This window comes from Ornithorhynchus anatinus, chromosome 15 (assembly GCF_004115215.2).
Source record: "Ornithorhynchus anatinus isolate Pmale09 chromosome 15, mOrnAna1.pri.v4, whole genome shotgun sequence".
NCBI classification, from domain to species: domain Eukaryota; kingdom Metazoa; phylum Chordata; class Mammalia; order Monotremata; family Ornithorhynchidae; genus Ornithorhynchus; species Ornithorhynchus anatinus.
In genome coordinates, this window is record NC_041742.1 from 22,211,608 (window position 1) to 22,235,436 (window position 23,829).

At 41.2% G+C, this 23,829-nt stretch overlaps 1 protein-coding gene across 3 annotated transcripts in view; it reads left to right on the forward strand.

Moving 5' to 3' along the window:
- Positions 1–23,829, forward strand: part of FRMPD4 (FERM and PDZ domain containing 4) — a 274,830-nt gene that overhangs the window by 213,952 nt on the left and 37,049 nt on the right. For all 3 annotated transcript variants that reach the window (XM_029079953.2, XM_029079950.2, XM_029079951.2), the window contains exons 3-4: positions 3,712–3,872; positions 6,410–6,512. In XM_029079953.2, the coding sequence (XP_028935786.1) occupies positions 3,712–3,872; positions 6,410–6,512 (264 nt within the window). The remainder of the gene's footprint in view (positions 1–3,711; positions 3,873–6,409; positions 6,513–23,829) is intronic.

Here is a 23,829-nt window from a genome sequence, read left to right on the forward strand (position 1 = left end):
ATCTTCCATTGGAAGATAAGGAGATGGGGATCGCTTCCACTCAGAAAATGGGAGAAGCATCATGGCCTAGTTGATAGGACATAGGCCTGAGAGTTTAGAAGGACCTGACTTCTAATCCAGGCTCTACCACTCATCTGCTGTGTGACCCTAGGCAAGTACCTTAACTTCTCTGTGCCTCGGTTCCCTCGTTTGTAAAATAAAGATTGACTCTGCATCCCAAGTGGGACGTGGACTGTGTCCCAGTGTGTCCAACCCGATCGGCTTGTATCTACCCAACACTTAGAATGGTGCCTGGCACACAGTGAGCACTTAACAAATACCATAAAAAATGAAATTAATTAACTAAATGGCTCAAGTGAAAGCTTTTGTTTGCCACCTCTGTCACTCATTTCACTTGTCAAATATATGATAGTGATGGTTTTCATTGTGTCACTGCACAAAGCATTATAATCCATTCTTTCGTGCAGATTTTCGGTCCTGAAGAATCAGGCACAAGGCAAGTTTCAGAGGGAGGCTTCCCATCGTCGTGATCACAAATGGTGTTGGAAAATAATTAGGAGGATATGTGGTCTGGGATGGAAGAACCATTTGGTATAATGTGGAATTGCAGTCCTTTAATGTCACTGGAAGCAATACAGGCAGGAATGTAGGCCCCACAAGATGAGGCTTAAATATTCAGCTTTCTATAGCTGCACTTTATCTCCCACAGCTGGCCGTCCCTGGCTCATTATCGCCCTTTGTGAAATGAAAAATATCATTATGTATAAAATTTGTTGTAGATAGTTAAAGCAGATCATTCATACCCTAAAACCCCACTGAGACTCAAATTCACTGTACATACAGAGCCTTGACCTGGAAAAATTAATCTCATTGTTGGCATCTCCCCACCAGACCTGCATGGACTCATTGATAAAGAAGAAATTTGTCTTACCGTTTTTCTCCTTCCTGCCCAATAATGACAGTAATGACATTGATGCTGGGATAATCCATAGCATATTGGTCCAGCAGTATAATTTCTCTCCCACTGTACGCTTCTGTTCTACCACCACATTTTCTCTCCAAAGTAGAACAACTTTTAAAAGTGGGTTTTATTTCAGCAGCCTTCCAATTTATCACACATTAATTTGAGGGCCCTGCTGATTTTTAATGAGCCCAAGAAAAAGCCAAAGGCTCATTTTAGGGTTTCTTACATAGCAGACTCTGCTAGCTAAATTGTTTCTTCATGATGAATTGGGTGTATCAATTCTTTCTTCCTTCTGATTAAGGCACACTCAAGGGATTCACCAAATCCCTTTCTGCTGGTATGCAAAGGTAGGCCAAGAAAAGCAGATGGATTACTGTCATTTCTTCTGGAATGAGACCTGTCAAAACCCAGACAAACATGAATTGTTCATCATTTTCTGGAGAATACACTTTCAACCTCGATTAATTTGCTATGCGTTCAGTAAAGCATGTGTATGTGTGTGTGTTGGGGGTGGTGTATCCTCTTCTGGTATAGTCAGCATGAGGATCCAGTGAGGCGTGGTTGACAGGTAAAGAGAAGCCGCCTTTTCAGCTCATTAAAGAAAGTACTTGAGCTTCTTTTTGTATAAAATTGCTAATCCAGGGGTAAAAACTGCTTGGCTCATGTGAACCAGGGAAAAATGATTTTTCATGGAAAAGATTTAAAGTGGGTGATACTGTCTGATGATACCAGTGTTGACGTATTTTGATCATCCAAGTGACCTTCTTTTGTTCAAAACTGTTCAGAAAGAAAATGATGCTCTGTCCTGAGACTTAATCTGAGGGCGGAGTTCAGGTACAACGAGGGAATATTTTGTATGACCCAGAGCAAGCAGTTTTGAAGCAAAGTTACCACAATCAGGTTTTTTCAATGCCAAAAATCATAGAAAGCATTGTCCCATTGTTATTTGTTATAGTCATTTCCAATGTAGGGTTATCATTCATTTTATTTTAGTGTTACTATTCAGTGGACTGGCCTTCTGCCTCCCTCGAGCCCCATTGCTTATCGATCTATATGAGTTCAATTTTCTCATTGTCCCTGCTTGACAGAAATCTGTCAATTATTGGGAGTCTATATCGTTTAGATGTTTCAAACCACAGAAATAGATAGTGAAATGTTTGAGTAGAAATGTTTCCCTCTCCTTCTTTTTCTTCAAAGACTTCTGAAACAGCAAAATCCCTTTTTTTCATTATTTGAAACATATGTTTGTCCAGATGGCATACGTGTTCTTATCTTCTAGTGTGCTATAAAATGGCTTTACTTGACAAGATTTACCTACTGAGGAAGGTTGTGGAAAAAAAAGTAATGGGCATTATGGGAGAGAAGCAATCTGCTTTTCTTGTTGTTGTTGGGCAGATTTCAAACGAATGGGTATTCTCTTTTAGGATAAACTGCTCTAATTAGGGGGATGCGAAAAATAAGTCGACATATTAAAATAAGCTTCAAAGTCTAATGTTTTCATGAGCCAATTCACATTAATCAGGGGGAGAAGATCAATTCCAAAAACAGAATTACTCCGAAGTTGCTAACATGACCCCATCAAGTCTTTTACCACCAAACCAAATTTCAGGCTTTACATTTTTGCAGGAACCCATTGCCTACTGGGTGTACAAAACTTTCAAGAGTATCTCTTCCAAGGGCCTCCTTACTGCAAGATAGCTTGTCTTGATTCTCGCTGTTGCTTTCTTACACTTTGGCCCCTTTCTTCCAATTCACAATGCACCTACTCCACTCCTAAAGCTGGAACACAAGTATAAAGGACGAGGGCTGTGATATGGAATGGAGAAGGTAGCAGAAATCCAGGATGAGACCCTAAGTAGCATTCATGGCCTAGTAGATAAAGCATGGACCTGGGAGTCAGAAGTCATGGGTTCTAATCCTGATCTACCATTTGTGTGCTATGTGACCTTGGGCAAATCACATAACTTCTCTGTGCCTCACTTACCTCATCTGTAAATTGGGAATTTAGATTGTGAGCTCCATGTGGGACAGGGACTGCATCCAATAAGATGTGCTTGAATCCACCCCGGTGCTTAGAACAGTGCCTGTCATGTAATAAGCGCTTAATCAATACCACAATTGTTATTATTATCACACGCTTGGATGGGATACTGAATGTTCCCATCATGTCACAGTTGAGAATCACCATCCCAAATGAAGCTATGATGTTTTGCTCTAATGGCTGTACCTTGACTGTGGGATAAGTAAGGCCCAGATTGCCATAAACAAGTGGGGAAATAGCTCCTTGATGATAGGATCCCCAGCCCCATAGCACTTAGATACATATGCTTTTATACTCTGCTGCTTCCCTGCTCTGTAATTTACTTCGACAGTCTCCTCCACTAGGATTTTAAGGTCTTTGAGGGCAGGGATTGTATCTCCCAACTGTATTGTACTGTAATCTCCCACGTTGTTAGTACGGTGTTTTGCACTCAATGAATATCATTGATTGATTGAGGGCCCAGATGCCACATTCGGTAGAGGTAACTGCTGTCTAACAGAAAATGAATTTTATTCCTTATACCTATTTTATTTCTAGTCGCTGGGTAACCAAACACATGTGCATGTTGTTTTTCAAGACAAGTGAGTTCCATTGCATTCCCTTGTATTTCATGTCAAATTGAGATTGACAGTTTAGAATTCATCCAGGAAAAGATTTTATAGAAGTGTTTAATGGCTCCTTTCTGCTGTTTCTGTTTTACTTGTAGTCACATGACCCAGTCAGCCACATTTGAAGACCCTCGATTAGAGAGTTGCCAAATCATCCCTCCAGCCCCCCGGAGAGTGGAAATGAGGAGGGATCCTGTTTTGGGTTTCGGTTTTGTGGCTGGAAGCGAAAAGCCCGTGGTTGTACGTTCAGTGACACCAGGTAAGTTCCTCCTTCCCATCTGATGCAACCATGAGAGACAGACAGCACTCTGACTTGCCAATGCCTTGCTGTGCAGACTGACTGACCGGCAGAGATGATGGATGTGGTGAGACTGCCATGAGGATTGAAATGGCTTCTAAAGATTTTTCAGTACGAGATTTGACTTTGCTGGAATTATCTTTTTTTTAAACCATTTGAGCCGTTATTTCTCTTCAAAAAAATTACTTCTCCAAAATATTTTGTTTTTCAATCGACCCATTACTGACTGAGTGAACTTAGGCCATGAGGGATGGTCAGTTGCCACCAGTCTTACGCAGAAGTCCTGAATTCAGTTTGTGGTCACTGAAATACAGTAGCAGTAGTATTTATCGAATTCCTTCAAGGTGCCAGGCACTGGCTGCATGGTGGAGTAGATAGAGCGTGGCTCTGGGAGTCAGAAGGATTTTGGTTTTTATCCCGGCTCTGCCATTAGTCTGCTGTGTGACCTTGGGCAAGTCACCTCACTTCTCTGTGCTTCAGTTACCTCTTCTTTAAAATGGGGATTAATACTGTGAGCCCCATGCGAGACAGGGACTTTGCCCAACCTGATTTGTTGCTTGTATCCACCCTAGCACCTAGTACACTGCCTGGCTTAATAAATACCACAATTATTATTATTATTATTACTGTACTCTAGGCACGTGGGAAATACAAACCAGAGAAGTCACATGATCTCTGCCCACAAGGTGCTTAAATGCAAATACCAAAACTTTGTACAGTTTAAGGCTTGTTGGATTCAACAAAAGTCTTTAAAAAATGAAATAAGGCAGTGTTTGCAAATAATTACCATGCTTTCTCTAAACGCATAGAAACTTACTGGACATTTGGGGAAAAGTCATTGTTTCTTCATCAGTGCACGTATTTAATTTCTGCATCAGGCAGAAAACATTGCAGAATTTCTCTTGAGAGGGAATATTTCATGTGCTGATTTTGTGTGTATTGATATTAGCTTTGGGATTACTTTCAGATCAAACAAATCTCCCCACTGCACTGATTAATCTCCAGAGCTTGGCAAATCAGTTTTTCAGCGTGTTACTCTTAAACCCAATATCCAGAATGGGAAATCCAAGCAGAGGTAATCCTGGCCAGTGACCACAAGATGGAACAGTGTTTGGGTTTCCATCTCAGCTGTTTCCTTGTGTGACCAAGTAACCTGCCTGTGCCCTGGCTTTCTTACCTTCTGAGACTAGGTCACATTCATCCTTCCTGCATGCGATTTGCAGAGTGGAATGAGCTCGTGTTCTTGAATGCTTTGAGACCTTCCGATATGAGGCCCTCTAAAAATAATATCAGAGATGGCAAGTGGCAGTTCAACTAAGCTTCCACTATTCTCACTTTGATTGCCTTTAGAATGTGATCAATTGCTTCCTCTCTCCTACACCTTTACCCTGTTGCCACATGCAAAAGGAATAAGACACGTTGCTAGACATCTTTGAGACACTTGGAAGAGAAGCTTCTTAAAAGCACGTAACAGCCTTGTTTTCATTATCCCGGTCAGGAAAAAGTTCCTTGAACCGAAGAAATGTGTGAATACCATGAAACTAGCTTTACTGAAATTCCCAGCTTCAGTTGCAAAGCAGATTTCCTTTTCTGTTAGGTGAGAACCTCTTCAGTAGAGAAGACCTGCTGTTACCCACTATGGAAGACTGTACCAGTTGCTGTGTTTTCAGCTCTCTGAATTCTTGATTTAAATCACCCGTAGCCATCCTAATGGATGTGTGCTGTAAATTGACTCAGCAAAGCCTTCAGAATTAGTGAAGCCTTAAGAATTAGTGATTCCTGATATACGTTCTATCTTGGGAGTCGAATTATCTCTTCAAATATGAGGAAGCCAACCACTCCTCTTTCTGGGATCTCTGAACTCTTCATGCCCAAGGCCTCTCCTCTCTTTCCAAGAACCTGCCTGTTTGACAGAGACTTCAGAGGGTTATGTGTGCACCGGGGAAGGAGAGGCAGGCTGAGCAATGGAAAGGACTACGAATGAGAACCCAGAAGAACCAGATTAAATCTCTCACCATCCATTTCCAGGCTCTATCCCTGCTAATCCTTATAATCTTTCTGTGCCTCATTTTCCTCATCTGCAAATTGATGCTAACATTCCCGTCTCATTTGACTTCAGTCTCTTTTCTGGATGAAAATCTCCCCATGTAGAAGTCAAATGGGAAAAACATTTTCAAGTCCACCAAAACACCAAATACTGAGATATGTCACTCATGTATTTCACTGTGTCACTAAGAGATGTCACTGAGTCAGGCTGCTCAAATACTAAACAAAATTACCAGGATGGCCTGTGAAAGGGGAGAGCCATTGTGTATTCTAGTGAGGCTAGCAGCTTAAACTTCAGCATTCGAGAGGCGGTCCTTTAGCATGGAGAGCTTCTTCTGGAATAAAGCCAGTTGCAAAGGTGGAATGTACTGCTTCTGCAGGCCAAGTAGAGGAATCTTTCAGGTTATTATCTGTTATCTGCTAACTGGTACTTAACTCTCATTTGTTTCCAGGAGGCCCCTCTGAAGGAAAACTTATCCCAGGAGATCAGATCATAATGATTAATGATGAGCCAGTCAGCACTGCTCCAAGGGAGAGAGTCATCGACCTTGTCAGGTAGTCGATCCACCTTTGACTTTTGTCCTACTGTGTGAGCTCTGCACTGTCCTAACCCAGTACCTGAGCAGAGGAAGAATGATCTCTATTCTCTCTTGTGTAGAGGAACCTGGCAAAAACCTAATAGTACTAATAGTAAGAGCATTTATTGAGAGCTCTCTGAATGCAATGCATTTGCCAAAAGCTTGTATATTTTAGTCCAACTGGTCCAATTTAGTGAGTGCTGGAGATCTTCAATAGGGGAAAAGAATTGTGCTCAAAAGAGATAAACCCAGAGCCCTTCATTTTCCAAGTAGCTTTATTCCAAGTAATACTTTGGAAGGAGGAGAATTCTCAGCTCTGAACAATCATTGGCATTTATATTGAAAATATGTGTTGTTTTTCTCACATTTTCCATTGTGGATGAAAACTGGCGATTCCAAACTGACCCATGAGCCCAATTCTAGCAAAAGAAAGCCTCAAATTATCATTTGTAAAAAGGAAGCTGCTTTCCTGAACTTTTCTGATTTTTAAAGGAGCCAAAACCATGAGGAAGGAAAGGTTAAGGTATCATCATAAAATTGGTCGATATATTGGTTTGGGCATTAGTTGTTTCCTTATTTACAGGGCTTTAGAGAAGATTAGCAAATGTGTTTTGTGTCTTCTAAAATTATTAAAATATTGGTGATGTAAGTCTTCTCCAAAACTCTTTGATATTAGGTTTTGCCTGAGAATTAAGAAGTGTAAAGCCCTGGGAATTATATTGTCATTAAGGACTTTAGCTATTGGTTCCCTGCTGTAGAAGGACTGATTCGATACTTGTATTGCAGTGAAACTGTTGGAGGTGTGTCTTGAACTAGTAAAATAGCTGGTTTCTCTAGAAATATCGAGAAGCAAGTTGATTTCTCTGGGAACATCTAGGAGCAGAAGCTGGTTTCTCTAGAAACATGGGGGAACTGAAGCGGGTTTCTCTAGAAATGTCTCAAAACAAGCTGATTTCTCTAGAAGCATCTAAGAACAGAAGCTGGTTTCCATATGGCAGGACATCAGTTGCCTTCTTATTGCAGGAGTGCCATTAATGACAAAGATAATAATGGACTTCTGCTCCTTAGTGAGTTATTTAAAAAAAGGAATAATCTGAAATACCTTGTTCTTACCCCAACCTACAACAGCCTTGGTAGCCATATTCCCTGCCCACAGTGAGCTTACAGCCTAGCGCTGTTAGAGGAGCCAAAAGAAAGAGAATCTGAGAGAAAGCAAGAGAGGCAGAAATGAATGATGGATTCCCAGTAAGATAGGATATATTCCTCTGGACTGTAATCTCTTTCTGGGAAGGGAACATGTCTACCATCCATATTGTATGGCATTCTCCCTAGTGTGTAGTACAGTGCTCTGCACACAGTAAGTGCTCAATACATACTATTGATTGATTCATATTAAAAGATCCAGAGGGAAACCTAAACCCAGTGGTTTTGGAGTCAGAGATGCAAAAGGTGGGAGGAAAGACATTGATTGATTGATGGATTCATAATTTGAATGGCAACTTGAACTGCCTTCCCAGTATTGAGAGCTCAGGACTGTGAAGACGAGATGATGGGGCTATAATTTTCCATATTTTTTCCAGATGTTTCAGGAAGTTATTTAACACTTTTCTCCCAAGTACTATCCCATGGGACAATGATCATGTGTGGAAAATATCCAAGAAAAGACTTGAAATTTATTAAGAAATCATGGAGATTAATGTCCTCTCCTCATTATGCCCCCTGCCTTCTCCTCCACACTATTCCCTTTCCCTTGCTCCATTGTAGACTAGGTGAGGGAAAGATGCCACTGTTGAGGCAATATTTTTTCAAGGATCAAGAAGAAATAGAAAACAGGGATTTGACCTGTCTTATTCGAGACGATATTAACTGCACAGATAGGTGGCCAAATCATCTTTGAGGAAGAGTGGTGTGGTAACGGAACAACCGAAATGTGCTCGGATTTCCTCATTTCTGTAATAAGACTTCTGTAATAAGACTTGTTCACCCTGGGCATCCACAAGATGAGACCCATCCAACTTGGGGTACCCAGTGTCTAGTTATCCAGGATGTTTGCTATTTTTCATGTTATGGCTTATACAGTTTTCAAGTTGAGATGAACAAACCTCTTTCTTCTAACAAAGCTTGTGAAGGAGTAATGGATGTGAAGAAATTGCAACTGGACAAAGTCTCAAGTGTCAGATTAGCCAATTTAATGTTTCAACAATCTCAGGCATAAAAGTGCATATATCAATGTTGTTAAAATTAATAAATTGCACCAGAAAGTAAAAATAATCTGTTCCATTTCATAACCTTTGGGGGAAAATTTTAATTTTATCTTTTAAGTGGTATTTGTTAAACGCTTACTATATGCCAGGCACTGAATTAAGCGCTGCGGTAGATGCAAGCTAATCAGGTCAGACACAGTCCAAGTTGCACATGGGGCTCACAGTCTTAATCCCAATTTTACAGATGACGTAGCTGAGGGCACAGAGAAGTTAAGTGACTTGCCCAAGGTCACACAGCAGACAAATGGCAGAGCTGAGATTAGAACCCAGATCCTTCTGACTTCCAGGCCTGTGCTCTCTCCACTAGGCCATGCTGCTTCTCTAAAATAATGCTTTTTTTAACTGTAGTCTTTTGTCTGCACTGATGTACAATACTGTAGTATTTTTTTAATCTGCCTATATACCCAATGGATGTTTTAATGTCTTTATCCTACACAAGATGCATTTTGTTTCTGTTTAATAAAATAACCAATTTGCTTCTCCATTAAAGGATCCGGGGAAAATACTTGTCATTTTAATAGTGCTGTAAAATTCCCTCTATTTAAGATTTGGTTTCTATTTCGTGGGGTAGGCATCATTTTTGGACTACATTTCCCATTGCAGCTTTTGCATCTGCTTTCGGCTCTCATTTTGTTGTTGTTACCAGATACCTTTATGAGGCACTGAGGCTTATTTTTCTTATCATTTGGTTCTTTTACTATAGAAATTAATTTTTTTCTTAAGAAAATTGCTGAGGTCTCTGAGGCCAGTTTACTGCCATAGTAACAAGAATTTGGGTTTTCATATGTTCAGCAGAAGAACTGTAGTTTCAGTATTGGAGAGAGGCCAGTTCGATTCATCACCTAGTGATCTAGGTTGTCAACTCCATTTCAGATTTTAGAGTGAATTTTTCAGAGGAAACCTTGGAAAGGTCTGCATCCTTTGTAAATTAGCATATCTTCTGCACAAAGACCCTGCAAATGTTTTCCTTGTACTTTTGTAATTACAGAATGAGGGATTGCATTTTAATCATGGTTATGAATTAAATTGAGGCTAATGATTGCACTTCTGGTAAACATACTTTAGGCAGAATGAAAACTTATTGCTATGGAATATTTATGGCTGCTGCTTTCATTTGTTTGTGTGTGTTCATGTTACATTATACACACACCCATATCACTCAGTATGTATATAACCTTAGAGGACTTACTTGAAGTAAGCAGTGGGCAAGAACAAATTAGATCAGGACTGAAAATTGCTAATTCCTTCTTTCTCTGCCCCCTGAATGAAAAGAGTTTCAACTGACATTTCCAAGACCAAAGTAATTGTAAACCTATATCAAAGAGGGGATTCGCACTCCTGGAAATTTAAATTCAGCATCTCAATTTGAGATCTGAGAGAAGACAGTGGCGAGGAAGATCATTATAGGGTTTTTGCCAGCTCTGCACGATTCCCTCGGTACCTATTTCCTCTTCATGATGCCAGGATGCTTATGAAGTGATGAGTAAGAGTCTTTGGAGTGGTAGTGATCATTATCAATCAGTAATATTTACTGAGCTCTTACCCGTGTCAAGCATTGCAGTCAGTGATTGAAAGACTACGAGAGAGTTAGACACCATTCCCGCTCTCAAGACGTTTACAGGTTACAGGGAAGATTGTCGAAAATCAATTATAGGTAGGGAGAGGCAGTGAAGCTTAAAGATATGTTCTTATGTGCTACTTGGGAAGTGCACAGATTCTTAGGGTGTGTATATTCTAGTGCAAAAGTGAAGTGGAGAGACTGAGTAGCAGTGGGGGAAGGGCTATGTCTCTTTAACTTGGTCAGTCACCGTTGCTCATACACGATGGATCACTCAGGCCTCTCCCTCCTCTCAGAAAGTGAAGCTAGTAGCAGAAATTGCCATCCGAGGCATCAGTTTTCTGAGTCAGTTCCTTACTCCAACCCGCTAGCCCTTTCCAGCCCTTCCCAGCCCTCTGTGGCCTCCCTCGTTCCAGAGACCAAAAGAAGTAAAAAATCTTGAGTTGGCTAGATGAATCGTGGGAACTTCAGCTCCTCCAACCCTGATTTCCAAATTAAAGAGAGGAGCACGGGGCTGGGCCAGAAAAACGCCCAGCCGTGGGACCTCGGAACCAATCTCCCAGAGAGCTGCCCACGGCTTAAGAACAAGATAAAACCAAATTGAGAATCTGGTGGATATCCTGTAAACTTGTCTAGTGCTAGCAGGGGTGCATTCTTTACGGGATCTTATATTGTCTGTTGTGGTACCGTGGGGATCTCAGTTTTCTCTTCTAAAAAGTTGAAAAGCCAACAAAAAGATTTTGTGAAAAATGAATAAGCTGATAATGTTTCTAAAACTCTTGGACCCTCCTCAAGAAGAATGCAGCATAAAGGGATTCAGGATATTAAGGGACAGAGAATGATCTATTTTGCATCTTTTCTTTGGAATGAATTATCGCTTTTGGCATTCCACAAGCCTGAACTACTAAGGAACCTTTTCAGTAGAAGCCAGAGCTTTTCATAATTCCCTTGGTGTCTCTTTATGTTATCTCAGGAGAAACTATGTTACCCTGTGATTAGAAGACAAAATTAAATTTTAATAAGCTGCTCAGTAAGTCTGGAAATGGGAAAAGAGAATGTGAAATGACTCTATGGAGAGCACAGAAACAGATACAGTAATATTGCTTTTTGAGATTCAAGTCAATAAACCCAGCTAATATCTTTATGACTTGGTAGAAACTGGCTTTATTGCTTCATTAAATATGCTGGAAGATGGGATTAGGAACGTGGACTTGTGTAAAATATTTGATAATCAAAGATAATGTTCTTTAAGTGAAATAAGACCTCTTTCTTTTAAACCTAAAACAAAATTTGAAGCTTTTCCTACTTGAAGTTCTTAAATATTATGGCCTGCTTGAGAGGCCATTTTCAGATTGTTTCCCTCCACGATGACTGTCAAGTAAATGGAGCCTATTCCATTGCTAACTGAATGATGATAATAACAATAATAATGGTATTTGTTAAGCGCTTACTATGTGCCACTCACTGTACTAAACCCTGGGGTAGACATAAGCAAATCAGGTTGGACACGGTCCCTGTCCCACGTGGGGCTCACGGTCTCAATCCCCATTTTACAGATGAGGTAACTGAGGCACAGCGAAGCAAAGTGACTTGCCCAAGGTCACACAGCAGACAAGTGGCGGAGCCAGGGTTAGAGCCCTTGACCTTCTGACTTCCAGGCCTGTTCTCGATCTACTATGCCATGCTGCTTCTCCCGCTGGAAATGAAGGACTAGTGTTGGACTTAAGTTTTTCAACTGAGTACCTGCATGAAGGAATTGATTCTAGTGGTTTTCACAGCATCAGTTATACTTTCTCATCCGTGCCAAGTAATTTCCCCACTGGGGAGCAGTGAGCAACAATTGGGTAGGCGGGCAAGGAGAGGTGTAGCACATTGCGAAGTTCCCTTTGACATGCGGGACCCATTTTTGGCCAAACCGACTGCATCAGAGTGTCAGCACTGTGCTGCAGCACCATAATCCGGAAGGCAGTTGCCTCAGGAGCCGCTGAAATCTTCACCGTCCTGATTACAGCTGTATTTTTCAAGATTTTTCTGGACCTGTCCACCTCCCGAAAGGCTCTAAGCGGTTATGAAATCTTCACCTCTGATGGCATAGCTTTGGTAGGCAACTCTGGGAAACAATACATTTGTCTCCTGATTCCCACAGCAGTGCTCTTTACAGTGTACCAACATCAGGGCTGCTGAACTAAGTAGGTGACTACTTCAGTGAGGTCTGTCTCTTCCCTCTCCTGTCAGTCCGTCAGTCAGTCGTATTTACTGAGTGCTTACTGTGTACAGAACACTGTACTAAGCGCTTGGGAGAATACAATTCAACAATAAATGGAAACATTTCCTGCCCACCATGAGTTTATAGCCTAGAGGACCTCGCCCTCATCTCTAAAGGCCGCAGTAGCACGATTTCTGAACATATTTTGGAACTGAGTTTCCTTCCTACTTCTTTTCATTCAATATTCAATAGTATTTATTGAGTGCTTACTATGTGCAGAGCACTGTACTAAGCGCTTAGAATGAACAAGTCGGCAACAGATAGAGACAGTCCCTGCCGTTTGACGGGCTTACGGTCTAATCGGGGGAGACGGACAGACGAGAACAATGGCAATAAATAGAGTCGAGGGGAAGAACATCTCGTAAAAACCGATGGCAACTAAATAGAATCAAGGTGATGTACATTTCATTAACAAAATAAATAGGGTAATGAAAATATATATACAGTTGAGCGGACGAGTACAGTGCCGAGGGGATGGGAAGGGAGAGGGGGAGGAGCAGAGGGAAATAGGGGGAAAAGAGGGTTAAGCTGCGGAGAGGTGAAGGGGGGGTGGTAGAGGGAGAAGAGGAGCTCAGTCTGGGAAGGCCTCTTGGAGGAGGTGAGCTTTAAGTAGGGTTTTGAAGAGGGGAAGAGAATCAGTTTGGCGGAGGTGAGGAGGGAGGGCGTTCCGGGACCGCGGGAGGACGTGGCCCGGGGGTCGACGGCGGGATAGGTGAGACCGAGGGACGGTCTCACTTCTTCCTGCCCATGACTTTCCATCATTGTCAGAGCATCTTAGTCCTACATGATTTTAACGGAAACATTTGGATATTGGTTTGGATGACCCTTTGGGAACTGGGGGAGCCGTATTGTGAATGAGCTTTGGCAAGTGTAATCAAATGATGTTTTAATTTGAGATCCCTCCAAGGAGGCTGGCCCGAGTCCTCCGCCACTCATATAGATTAGCCTGTACTGGAGGCAAAAGCCCTAAACCACAGACTGAGCAAGTGGGTGCAAGAGCAAAAACTAAGTTATGTATGTTGGCAGCAAGGTCATTCACTGTTTTTGTCTTGAAGCAAAAGGGCAGATCATTTTTCTATGGTTAACTACAGAGTTTAATGTAGTCTTGGAGTCAGGAGGCTACAAGTGCGTCTGTCAAAACAAAGCATTTCCACGGGGCAATTAATGTCTTGGGAAGTGAATTATACATTAATAAACCTAACCAGAAATAATATTGGTCTTTAATAATTGACCAAGTTCCACTGCCATATCACTTCCCAAACAAGCTTTCCGCAAGTACCCTGTCTTGTGAATGAAATACAGCTCTGGGAACCAGTAACCCTTGTGAGAATGCACTTTAACTCTTGCATTAATAGCTGAAAGAGAGAGAAAATTCCTTCGAGGTTAGAGGGTACCCTAAAATCCCACTTTCTGATGTGGAAGGGCTTGCGTTTTATAATCCTTAGCATTGCATTTTGGTAAATTTGGACCGTGAGTTTGCAGAGATTAAAGAAAAGAAAAAGTTATGTAGCACTTGTCCACATCTGCCAGAAAGTGGAACCAATTGGTTGCTAGGTTGCTCAGCTATTCCACATTGATTTAAGAATAAATTGCAATGAAATAGCCATTCCCCTGGACATGTTCTATCTCACTAAAGGTAAATTTCCAAATCCTATCTGTTTAATTGTTGTCCTCTGCTTACGTTCAGGTAGTTGGCTATTTAATTTTTGAATTGTGAAGAAAAATTTTCCCTCCTTGCTTTCTAAAGTCATTTCAGCTTTTAAACCCTTTCTATTTGGTATTTTCTTCAGACAAAAAGTAAATTGACTTTGAGACAGAAAATGAATAATCTAAATGTAGTAATAGTCATAATAATGATATTTATTGAGCACCCGCTGGATAGAGTGCACAGTAGTAAGTGCTTGAATGCATTTCCAATATAAAAATCACTGAAGGGGGTTTGCCCAAACTTTCCAAATAAATTAACCCTTTGAGGCAGGCCAGACTTGGAAGTCTTCAGCCAAAGGGTGTTTTGTCCTTAGCATATGATTGTCAAAAATGGGGCATCATAGTTCATGCCCAATTTCTGTGCATAGACTCCCCCTGGACCAAGGAAAAGTAACAAAAACATTCTTAGTGGAAAATTTAACTGAAAAAACTGACAAGCGGGAAGATGCCACATTCAGTTTTAAGAGGTTGATTTCCGCCCCCTTTTCTTTTGGGAAAGCCTCCTTTGGGTGTGGTGGGTGCGAGCCTGCCCCTTCCCTCTCTGATTTTCATTTTACAGAATATTTCACCCTGTTGAAGGGGTGCTGGCCTCAGCAGAAATCAGCGGAAGATAGAGCATGAGGCTCAGAACAGCTGGGAGATGATTAGTCACACACAACTTCCACTGGTCCTGTCCCTCCCTCTCTTAGGTTACCCTAGCACCCTCTTTACCCGCTGCAGCACCCCCACTGTCTGTAGACTCATTTGTATGGCAACTCCCAAAGACCCCTATGTAAGCCATTGCATCAACTGACTCACTCTTCTTTCCCCGGAACAAAATTAGGCCACAGCAGGAAGTGGGCTAGGTACAGAACACATTTCGGGTCTGGCCATGCAGAGCTCTAGGGCGTAAAAGAGGCAACTGTTACCCTGTGTCCCGCCCAGACCAGCTTGACCTTGAAACTGCAACCAGTCAGGCCTATGCCCTTTGTCTCACTGGGTATTATGTCAAGAGCCTTAAGATACGATCCTCAGCCCATCATGATAGTGCTGTAAGCTCACATCATGCTATAGGTCTGCATTAGGAAGCTAAATCATGAATGGCCTCTGAAGTGGTATGAGAAAGTAACATCTTAAGACGCTTCCAGTTTCCGTGGGAATGCGATAGTAAAATGGACTTTAAAGATGTTTCATTTTATTTCTGACTTCTTTTCTCTGGCTGTGTTTAATTCTCAAACAACCAACCTTTTCTTTGGAAGACTTTATAATTTAGTCAAGTGGACTCACCCTAGGCTATAATATTATAAGCTTGTTGTAGGCTGGGAACATGTCTGTTAATTCCTTTGTACTCTCCCAAGCGCCTCATTTATTCATTCAATAGTATTTATTGAGCACATACTATTTGCAGAGCACTGTACTAAGCGCTTGGAATATACAAATCGGTAACAGAGACAGTCCCTGCCCTTTGACGGGCTTACAGTGTAATCACGGGCTTACAGTCTAATCATGGGCTTACAGTCTAATCAGTGCTTAATACAGTCTAATACAGTGCTTAATACAGTGCTATGCACATGGTAAGTGCTCAGTAGATATGATTGAATAAAATCCTGGAGGAAAATATTGACTTTAAAGGAAAATTTAAAAACCTGAAGTGTATATATGTGTGCATATACATATAATGAAAATAATAATGATTATACTACTCATACTTATTAAGTACTTACTGGTGTGCCGAACCCTGTACTAAGCACTGGGGTCCCTACAAGACAATCAGGTGGGAACCAGCTCCTGTCCCTCATGGGGCTCACAGTGTAAGGAGGGAGTAGTACATATTTTACATTTTTTGTTCAAATTTGTTATCTGACTTTACTGCTTTCTGGGAATCTTGCTTGAGTTGAGGAAAAAAATGGCTAATAGTTCATCTGCATTAAAGTGACTGAATATGAAAGATGGCAAGGTATTTAAATGGCGAGCTATTAACCATGAAAAGTGTCTACCTTCACCTGGACTGTTATTACTTTACCTACCAATTTTATGGGGCATGGGCTTTAAGATGTACCTATATGATAAATTACAAAGGTTTCAAAGGAGCCATTAAGCTCTTTAGGGCAAACGGAATGCATTTCTAAAAGTATCCTTAATGTGTGTTTGCATAATAGTCTTACAGTACCTTTGAAGCTGCTTCTGTTTCTCAGTTATGACAATAAAAGGCTTTAAAAGAGTTTGTAAATGCATAGTTAAACAGTCCTCTCCTATTAGCTAGCGGTTGAAGAATTTTCCATCTTGATAATAAATTAGATTGAAATGATTTCCTTTCCAAGGGATTTCTCAAAACATCGTGATGCATGACAAACATTGCTCTATTTGTTCAATCCTGTTTTCCCCTGGTGCTGATGGCCTAATCTATCCCCAGCAAGAAGTAACTTGAAAGGAGTTTTCTTTTGGAATTTTGTTTTAATTGCACAGTTGCTCAGTTTGTAATTCCTTTCCCCACCCTGTATCTACAAGTCACTTCAAATCAATAAAACCTGTACTGTATGCAGAAAAAAAGGAATCGGGTGTGGACAGTGCGAATTGGCTCTCACACAACCAATATTAATATTATATGAATATTTAATAATAAAAGATTGCAGTGACTCCTAAGGGAAGAACCAACTGGGTTATAGTGCTATGGCAGAGCTCCGACGTTATGCTGTGTCCATTTTGGCCCAATGTAAGTCCTACCTGTAAAAAGAACCCAGGGCATACTTCTCACTGTGCCATGCCCCTGCCCATCTATTTGCACTTGTTACTCTGTGAATTCAATAGTATTTATTGAGTGCTTACTATGTGCAGAGCACTGTACTAAGCACTTGGAATGTACAAATCGGCAACAGATAGAGACAGTCCCTGCCCTTTGACGGGCTTACTCTGTGTCCTAGCAGGAGCAGAACTAACAGGAATGAGGCAGAGCAAATAGTTTTGCTCACAACCCCAGCTCAATAATAACAAATAATAATATTATTGATATTCATCCACTGTATTAAGTCCTGGAGTAGATACAACATAACCAGATAATAATAATAATAATAATGTTGGTATTTGTTAAGCGCTTACTATGTGCCGAGCACTGTTCTAAGCGCTGGGGTAGACATAGGGGAATCAGGTTGTCCCACATGGGGCTCACAGTCTTAATCCCCATTTTACAGATGAGGGAACTGAGGCACAGAGAAGTTAAGTGACTTGCCCACAGTCACACAGCCGACAAGTGGCAGAGCTGGGATTCGAACTCATGAGCCCTGACTCCAAAGCCCATGCTCTTTCCACTGAGCCACGCTTCTTTTCCAGATCCCACATGAGGCTCACAGTCTAATAACAATAATAATAGTAATTTTAGTATTTGTTAAGCACTTATTATGAGCTAGGCACTGTACTAAATGCTGGGGTAGATACAAGGTAGTCGGGTTGGACACAGTCCCTGACCCACATGGGGCTCACAGTCTAAGGAGCAGGGAGAGCGGAGATTGAAACCTCGTGTTGCTGATTAGACTGTGAGCCCGTCAAAGGGCAGGGACTGTCTCTGTTACCGATTGGTCCATTCCAAGTGCTTAGTACAGTGCTCTGCACATAGTAAGCGCTCAATAAATACTGTTGAATGAATTTATTGCTATTGTTCTTGTCTGTCTCCCCCGATTAGACTGTGAGCCCATCAGAGGGCAGGTACTGTCTCTATCTGTTACCGATTTGTACATTCCAAGCACTTAATACAGTGCTCTGCACATAGTAAGCCCTCAATAAATACTATTGAATGAATGAATGATGAGGGAACTGAGGTACAGAGAAGTTAAGTGACTTGCCCAAGGTGACACAGCAGGTATGTGGCAGAGCAGGGCTTAGCACCCAGGTCATCTGATTCCCAGACTTGTTTTCTTTCTACTAGTCCACACTGCTTCTTGGTCTTGAAGTCTCAGGATAGAAATTCATCCATCATTCTTAATCTTCACATATATTATTATATTATTATTATTATCATTCATCTTCACAATACATTATAAAATACACTCTCTATGTCCTGATCTTCATTTTCATAAGTGAACCTTAAGATGGTGCTGAGACATCCTGTCTGTGTGGGTGAGTGCCGCATCAGTTAGTGTGAACAAAGCCTGTCTAGGTTTATTGATCCTACCATGCGGTGTTCCAATCTTCACGAAGCATTTACTTAAGTAGGTTGTAAGCTGTATCATATTGTACTCTCCCAAGCATTTAGTACAGTGCTCTACAAGCAGTAATTAGTCAATAAATACTCTTGATTAATTGATTGAGAGGAAACTCTCCTCTGATTATTGCACACCAGGCTGGTTATTTTATCTGTAATATGGTTTTGGGGGATGAGGGAATGGGACTGAAATATTGCCCATTAGGTGGTAGGGAACAATTCCAATACAAAAGTTTATCTTTTTTTTCAGTTTTGACCAATATCAGAGTGGTGTTTGACCTCGAATGTGTTCTAGATGGGATGCTCTGAGCTATCAAAATCCATTCTTAGCATTCAGAATTTCTGCCCAACCTCAATTTTACTTTATTCCACACAACGTAATTTAAATTCTAACTTATTGCTGATGAATTCTGTCCACAATTAACATCTTGGCTGTTCTCGTAAGGTAAGGCTGACAACACACGAACACAGACTTTTGAAACTTGGAATGATTTCTAAGAGCTTTTCTTGAATCTGCTGCCTCTGAATCCACATCTTTCAATTAAAATATTGGCTCGGTTGACTGAATAGTTCTTAATATTCAGAGAGGATTAAATTTCCGCTAGTTTTTTTCAGTGTTGTGAAGTCTTTTCAAAGCCTAAATGGCTTTAGTTCCAGGTAGCGAATCTTCATGTACATAGCGCTTTCTCCCTTAGGAAGGAGTAACCTAAATGATAAAGAATTTTTGCATATTCAACTGAGCTTGTATATGGTCAGCTGCATTGTCTTATGGTGGTATAACCTTACACTGGCATAGTCGGGGCCTGTATTTGGGGGAAAGATCACTGTACTGCAAGTTGGAAAGGTTGCTCCGTAATCAGTCTGAGAAGCATTAAATAGGGTAAAGGGATTTGTTATCCTCTAACACTATCTAAAAGTAGTAGATGAGGTAAGCACAAGCAATCTACTATATCTAAAACAGCAATCTTAATGATTAATTATTGGAAACTCCTGGTGGATATGCAGGGGACACTCAAATGCTGTGGGGCTCAAGGTAGGGTGGGGAGAAGGAAGAGTTGGGATGTCTATGCAGGCAAGAAGGGTTCTTGGTTCATGTGGAAAGATACTTTGGAGGGAAGGGTGCTTTGGGAAATATCTCCTTGCCCTCTTAGTTAATCCACTTCTGCCTGTGGAATATTCAATGTCATTTTCTTCTGAAAATCCTCACAAATAAGCAATCGAGTCTGGCCGCCAGAGTCGGTATGCTCCAGCGAGCTAAACCCTGGACTTCAGCTCTCTTTCCTGGCGTGTGTGGAATGAGGGTTTTCCCCAAATCCCTGAGACCACTGTAAGACTGATGTTGTTTGTTGTTTCTGATAAGAACAACGCGGTCACAATCAAACGCTTCCTATTTCACTTGTTATAATGAGAAGCAGCAACCTACAGGGATACAATCAAACCTTGTTCTTTTGCGGTGCTTCCAGTGCTCAATTTTAACATGTACTAGACCACCGCTAGTATCTCAGGAACATAAATCGTGGACTTTTAACTGATGGACCTAATGCAGAAATCGAACTTCTTGAGGAATTGGCATGCCCCTAGCCTTCATTCATTCATTCATATTTATTGAGCGCTTACTGTGTGCAGAGCACTGTACTAAGCACTTGGAAAGTACAATTTGGAAATAGATAGAGACAATCCCTACCCAACAATGGGCTCACACTCTTGAAGGGGGAAGACAGACAACAAAACAGAACAAGTAGACAGGCATCAATAGCATATATGCACATCATTAATAAAATAAATAAAATAATATGTACACATTTTTGTACATAAAAAATATTTTCTGGGGAAAAGAAAGGACTTGAGTCTGATTCAAGCCCTCCCAATGGTGCTGCTATTTGGCTCTCTCTCCCCTGGCCACTTCTTCCCAATTTTGAGGATTGTCTGTTAAACTGACTCTTTGTCTCTTTAGCCTTGGGAGAAAGAAAAAAGGAAAAAAGCCATCTTATATCTCCCACCCCCTGGGGCAATGGGGGCTTTTGAAAACTGGCCACGGTCTCACTCAGCCTCTCTGTTTCTTCCCATCACTAGACATGCCTCTTTCTCCCTCTTCACCCACAATGATTCAAAGCATGGGGGCTTCAGCTTTGGTGCTCTGCATAAATTATTGTCATTTTCCTGACACAGCACGGATAGAGCATGGGCGTGGGAGGCAGAAGGACCTGGGTTCTAGTCCTGGTTCTGCCAGTCTTTTGTGTGACCTTGGGCAAGTCACTTTACTTCTTTATTCCTCAGTTACCTCATCTGGAAAATGGGGGTTGAGACTGTGAGCCCCAATGTGGGACAGGGGACTGTGGCCGACCCGATTTCCTGGTATCCACCCCAGCGCTTAGTATAGTGCCTGGTGCCTAGTAAGCTTTTAATAAATACTATTATTATTATTATTGATACAGGAAGATGGCTAACGTTACAGAGAAGCTCTTTATTCCCACACTGAAAACTCCTCTCTAGTGACTCACATAATGAGTTTTAAAGTATCTTTCTAAAACCCAAAATAGATGCCATCCAAGTGCTGGAATGCTTCCTCTTAAAAATGACTCAGAAGATTTTAAAGTGAAGTAGTATATGAAAAAGAATATGTTTATCCTTCTGCTTTTGCAAAGGAAAGCTATAGGAATAAATATATCCCCAACCCCCCAAAAAAGCCTGTTGATAAATGAATTAATTTATGGAATTTGTGCATTTGTTTGGGCTCATTAACAGTCAGTTAATAATATTTAATGAGTGCTTATGCAGTTTATTGGGTGCTTGGGAGAGTAAAATTGAGTTAGTAGATATAGTCCTTTCTCTCAAGGGGTTTACAGTCAAATGGGGAAGATATAAATTAAAATAAGTTTCAGGCAGGGAAAAGCAACAGAGTTTAAAGATGTACCTGTATGTAAATGCTGAGGGGATTACAATTTATTATCATTATATAGTTATAAATGTTACAAAGAAAAAGGATGGCAAGGGTTTGGTTTCCAAGTGTCTTTCAATAGAATGGGGAGAAAAGGGAAAAACACAAGTACAGAAACCTACAAATAAGTGTAAAGCACAGGTGAATGAAGTTTATTTCTGTAAGAAACACAGTGGCACAAAGTCTAGAAATAGGTGTCATTTCCAAAAAGACCCTATTAAATTCCATGGGAATACTGGATTTGGGTGATGGCCCAAGAGTCGAGTGGATTTAAAATCAGGGAAGTGCTGAGGAAGAGATGGGCTTCTAGCATGGGGCATCAAGGAGTTGAAAGAAGAAAAGCTTGACCAAGGGGGATGTGAAGGGACCATGCCAGATGTGGAAATGGTGGCATTTGCAAAGGCCCTGTAGGGGAAGAGTTAAAAGTGGGATATGGTTAATCCTTTGCATTATTTATATGGGAAGCAGCAAGGCCTAGTGGAGAGATCACAGTCCTGGGAGTCATAAGGTCATGGGTTCTAATCCTGGCTCCACCACTTGTCAGCTGTGTGATGTTGGGCAAGTCATTTAACTTCTCTGGGCCTCAGTTCCCTCAACTATAAAATGGGGATTAAGACTGTGAGTCATGTGTGGGACAGAAACTTTGTGCAACCTAACTATCTTGTGTCTACCCCAAAATGTAGAACAGTGCCTGGCACAGCGTAAGTGCTTGACAAATGCCATTATTATTATTATATGAATTGCTGCTACCTGATCCTCTTGTTTAAAATACAGCCCATTCTCCTCTAAGGCTGGAATTGAAGTTCTTAAAGAACCTTGTGTTAAAATCTTTCAGGATTTTCATGCTAAGTTTTCTGCCCTTGTTCAAGTAGTGATTGACAGTCTCAGTGAATCAGCGTTAATGGGTAAAATTTTCCTTGGGCCCAGGTACCTCATCTGTCCAGAGTGATAGCCTTTTTCCATGGGTTCTGTCTGCATTTGCATTTAAACAAAAACACCTCTTCCAGATATCCCATTTTCTCATTCTCTCTAGCTAGTCCTTAGGGCCCAACTGGTGGTTGAAACTCATTACCTGTTATGGGAGATTTTTAAGACTAGGAGAGATATCGCTGTCTCAAATAGTTGCATTGCAAATTGTTTTTAGGAAGAGGGTTGGATTGACTGATCCCCTGGAGAGCTCTATAATTCCGATTATTAATGCTGGTGCACTAGCATTATGCATGCATAATATAATTTATACATTGATTTTTATCTTAGAAGCTAGCATTGTATTTTATATGTGTCACTCACAGGTATCATTTTCATCTATTATTCAAATGTAGCTAGTTCTGGGGTGAAGTAGAGCACCCATTAAATAAGAAACGAAATATTCAACAAGAACTGTAATATGGCAAAGTTAAGGAAACTGTCATTTGCAATTTGAACTCTTTAAAGGTTGTAGGGTGAACCAAATTTAAGCAGAAAGTTAAGGCTTAAAAAATTTGAATTTCTAGAAAAATCACTCTACCAGTCTTGCAACTAGCACCTGCATTGTATTTTAAAAGCATAATTTCCTTGAAAAAAGGAGGACCCAGTTAAACCTTAAAATAAACTCAGTATATGCAAATGAACCTTACAGCAGAAGCTAAGGACATGTGGACTTTAAGTTCTTTGTGGCGAGTGATTGTGCTTCTATCAACCCTGTGACATTGTTCTTTGGCCATACGCTTAAAACAGTGCTCTGTGCACAGTAAGAGCTCAATAAATACCGGTGACTGATTGATTAATCGACCTGGTTCCTCAGCCAAAGAGAGTCCACATGGCACCAGTCTTCCCATCTCTTCTTCCTGCAACTGAGCTAGAGATAAGGATACAATTTGTGTATGAGATGCTACTGAGTCTCCTAATTATTATGACTGTATTTATTCAATGCTTACTATGTGCTGAACACTGTGCTAAGCACAGGATAGATTCAAGATAATCTGATTGGGTACAATTCCAATCCCACACAGAGTCTACAGCCTAGCAGATTAGGAAATTGAGGCTTGGGGAGGTGAAGTGACTTGCCCAAACAGCAGGCAAGTATCATAGCCAGGAGTAGAATTCAGGTCCTCTGACTCCCAGTCCCAGGCTCTTTCCACTTGACCATCCTGCTTCTCTGCCATGGGAGGGGACACCACCGCTGCTGTTGTTTGGAGCCTCCAGGAGAACTCAGCTCCCACAATGTCCTGGCCTCCCCCTAATTCCCTTTCAGGGCTACGCGGATGGGGTTTCCAGTGACTTGAGGCCTCTGGGTAATGCCCCTCTGCTCATGGTGGAAACATTCTAAAAAGAGGGCAAAATCATTCTCCCCCTCCTGCGCTATCCCTACAGTGACATGCCATTCAGTACAAAACAGTGCTCAGCAC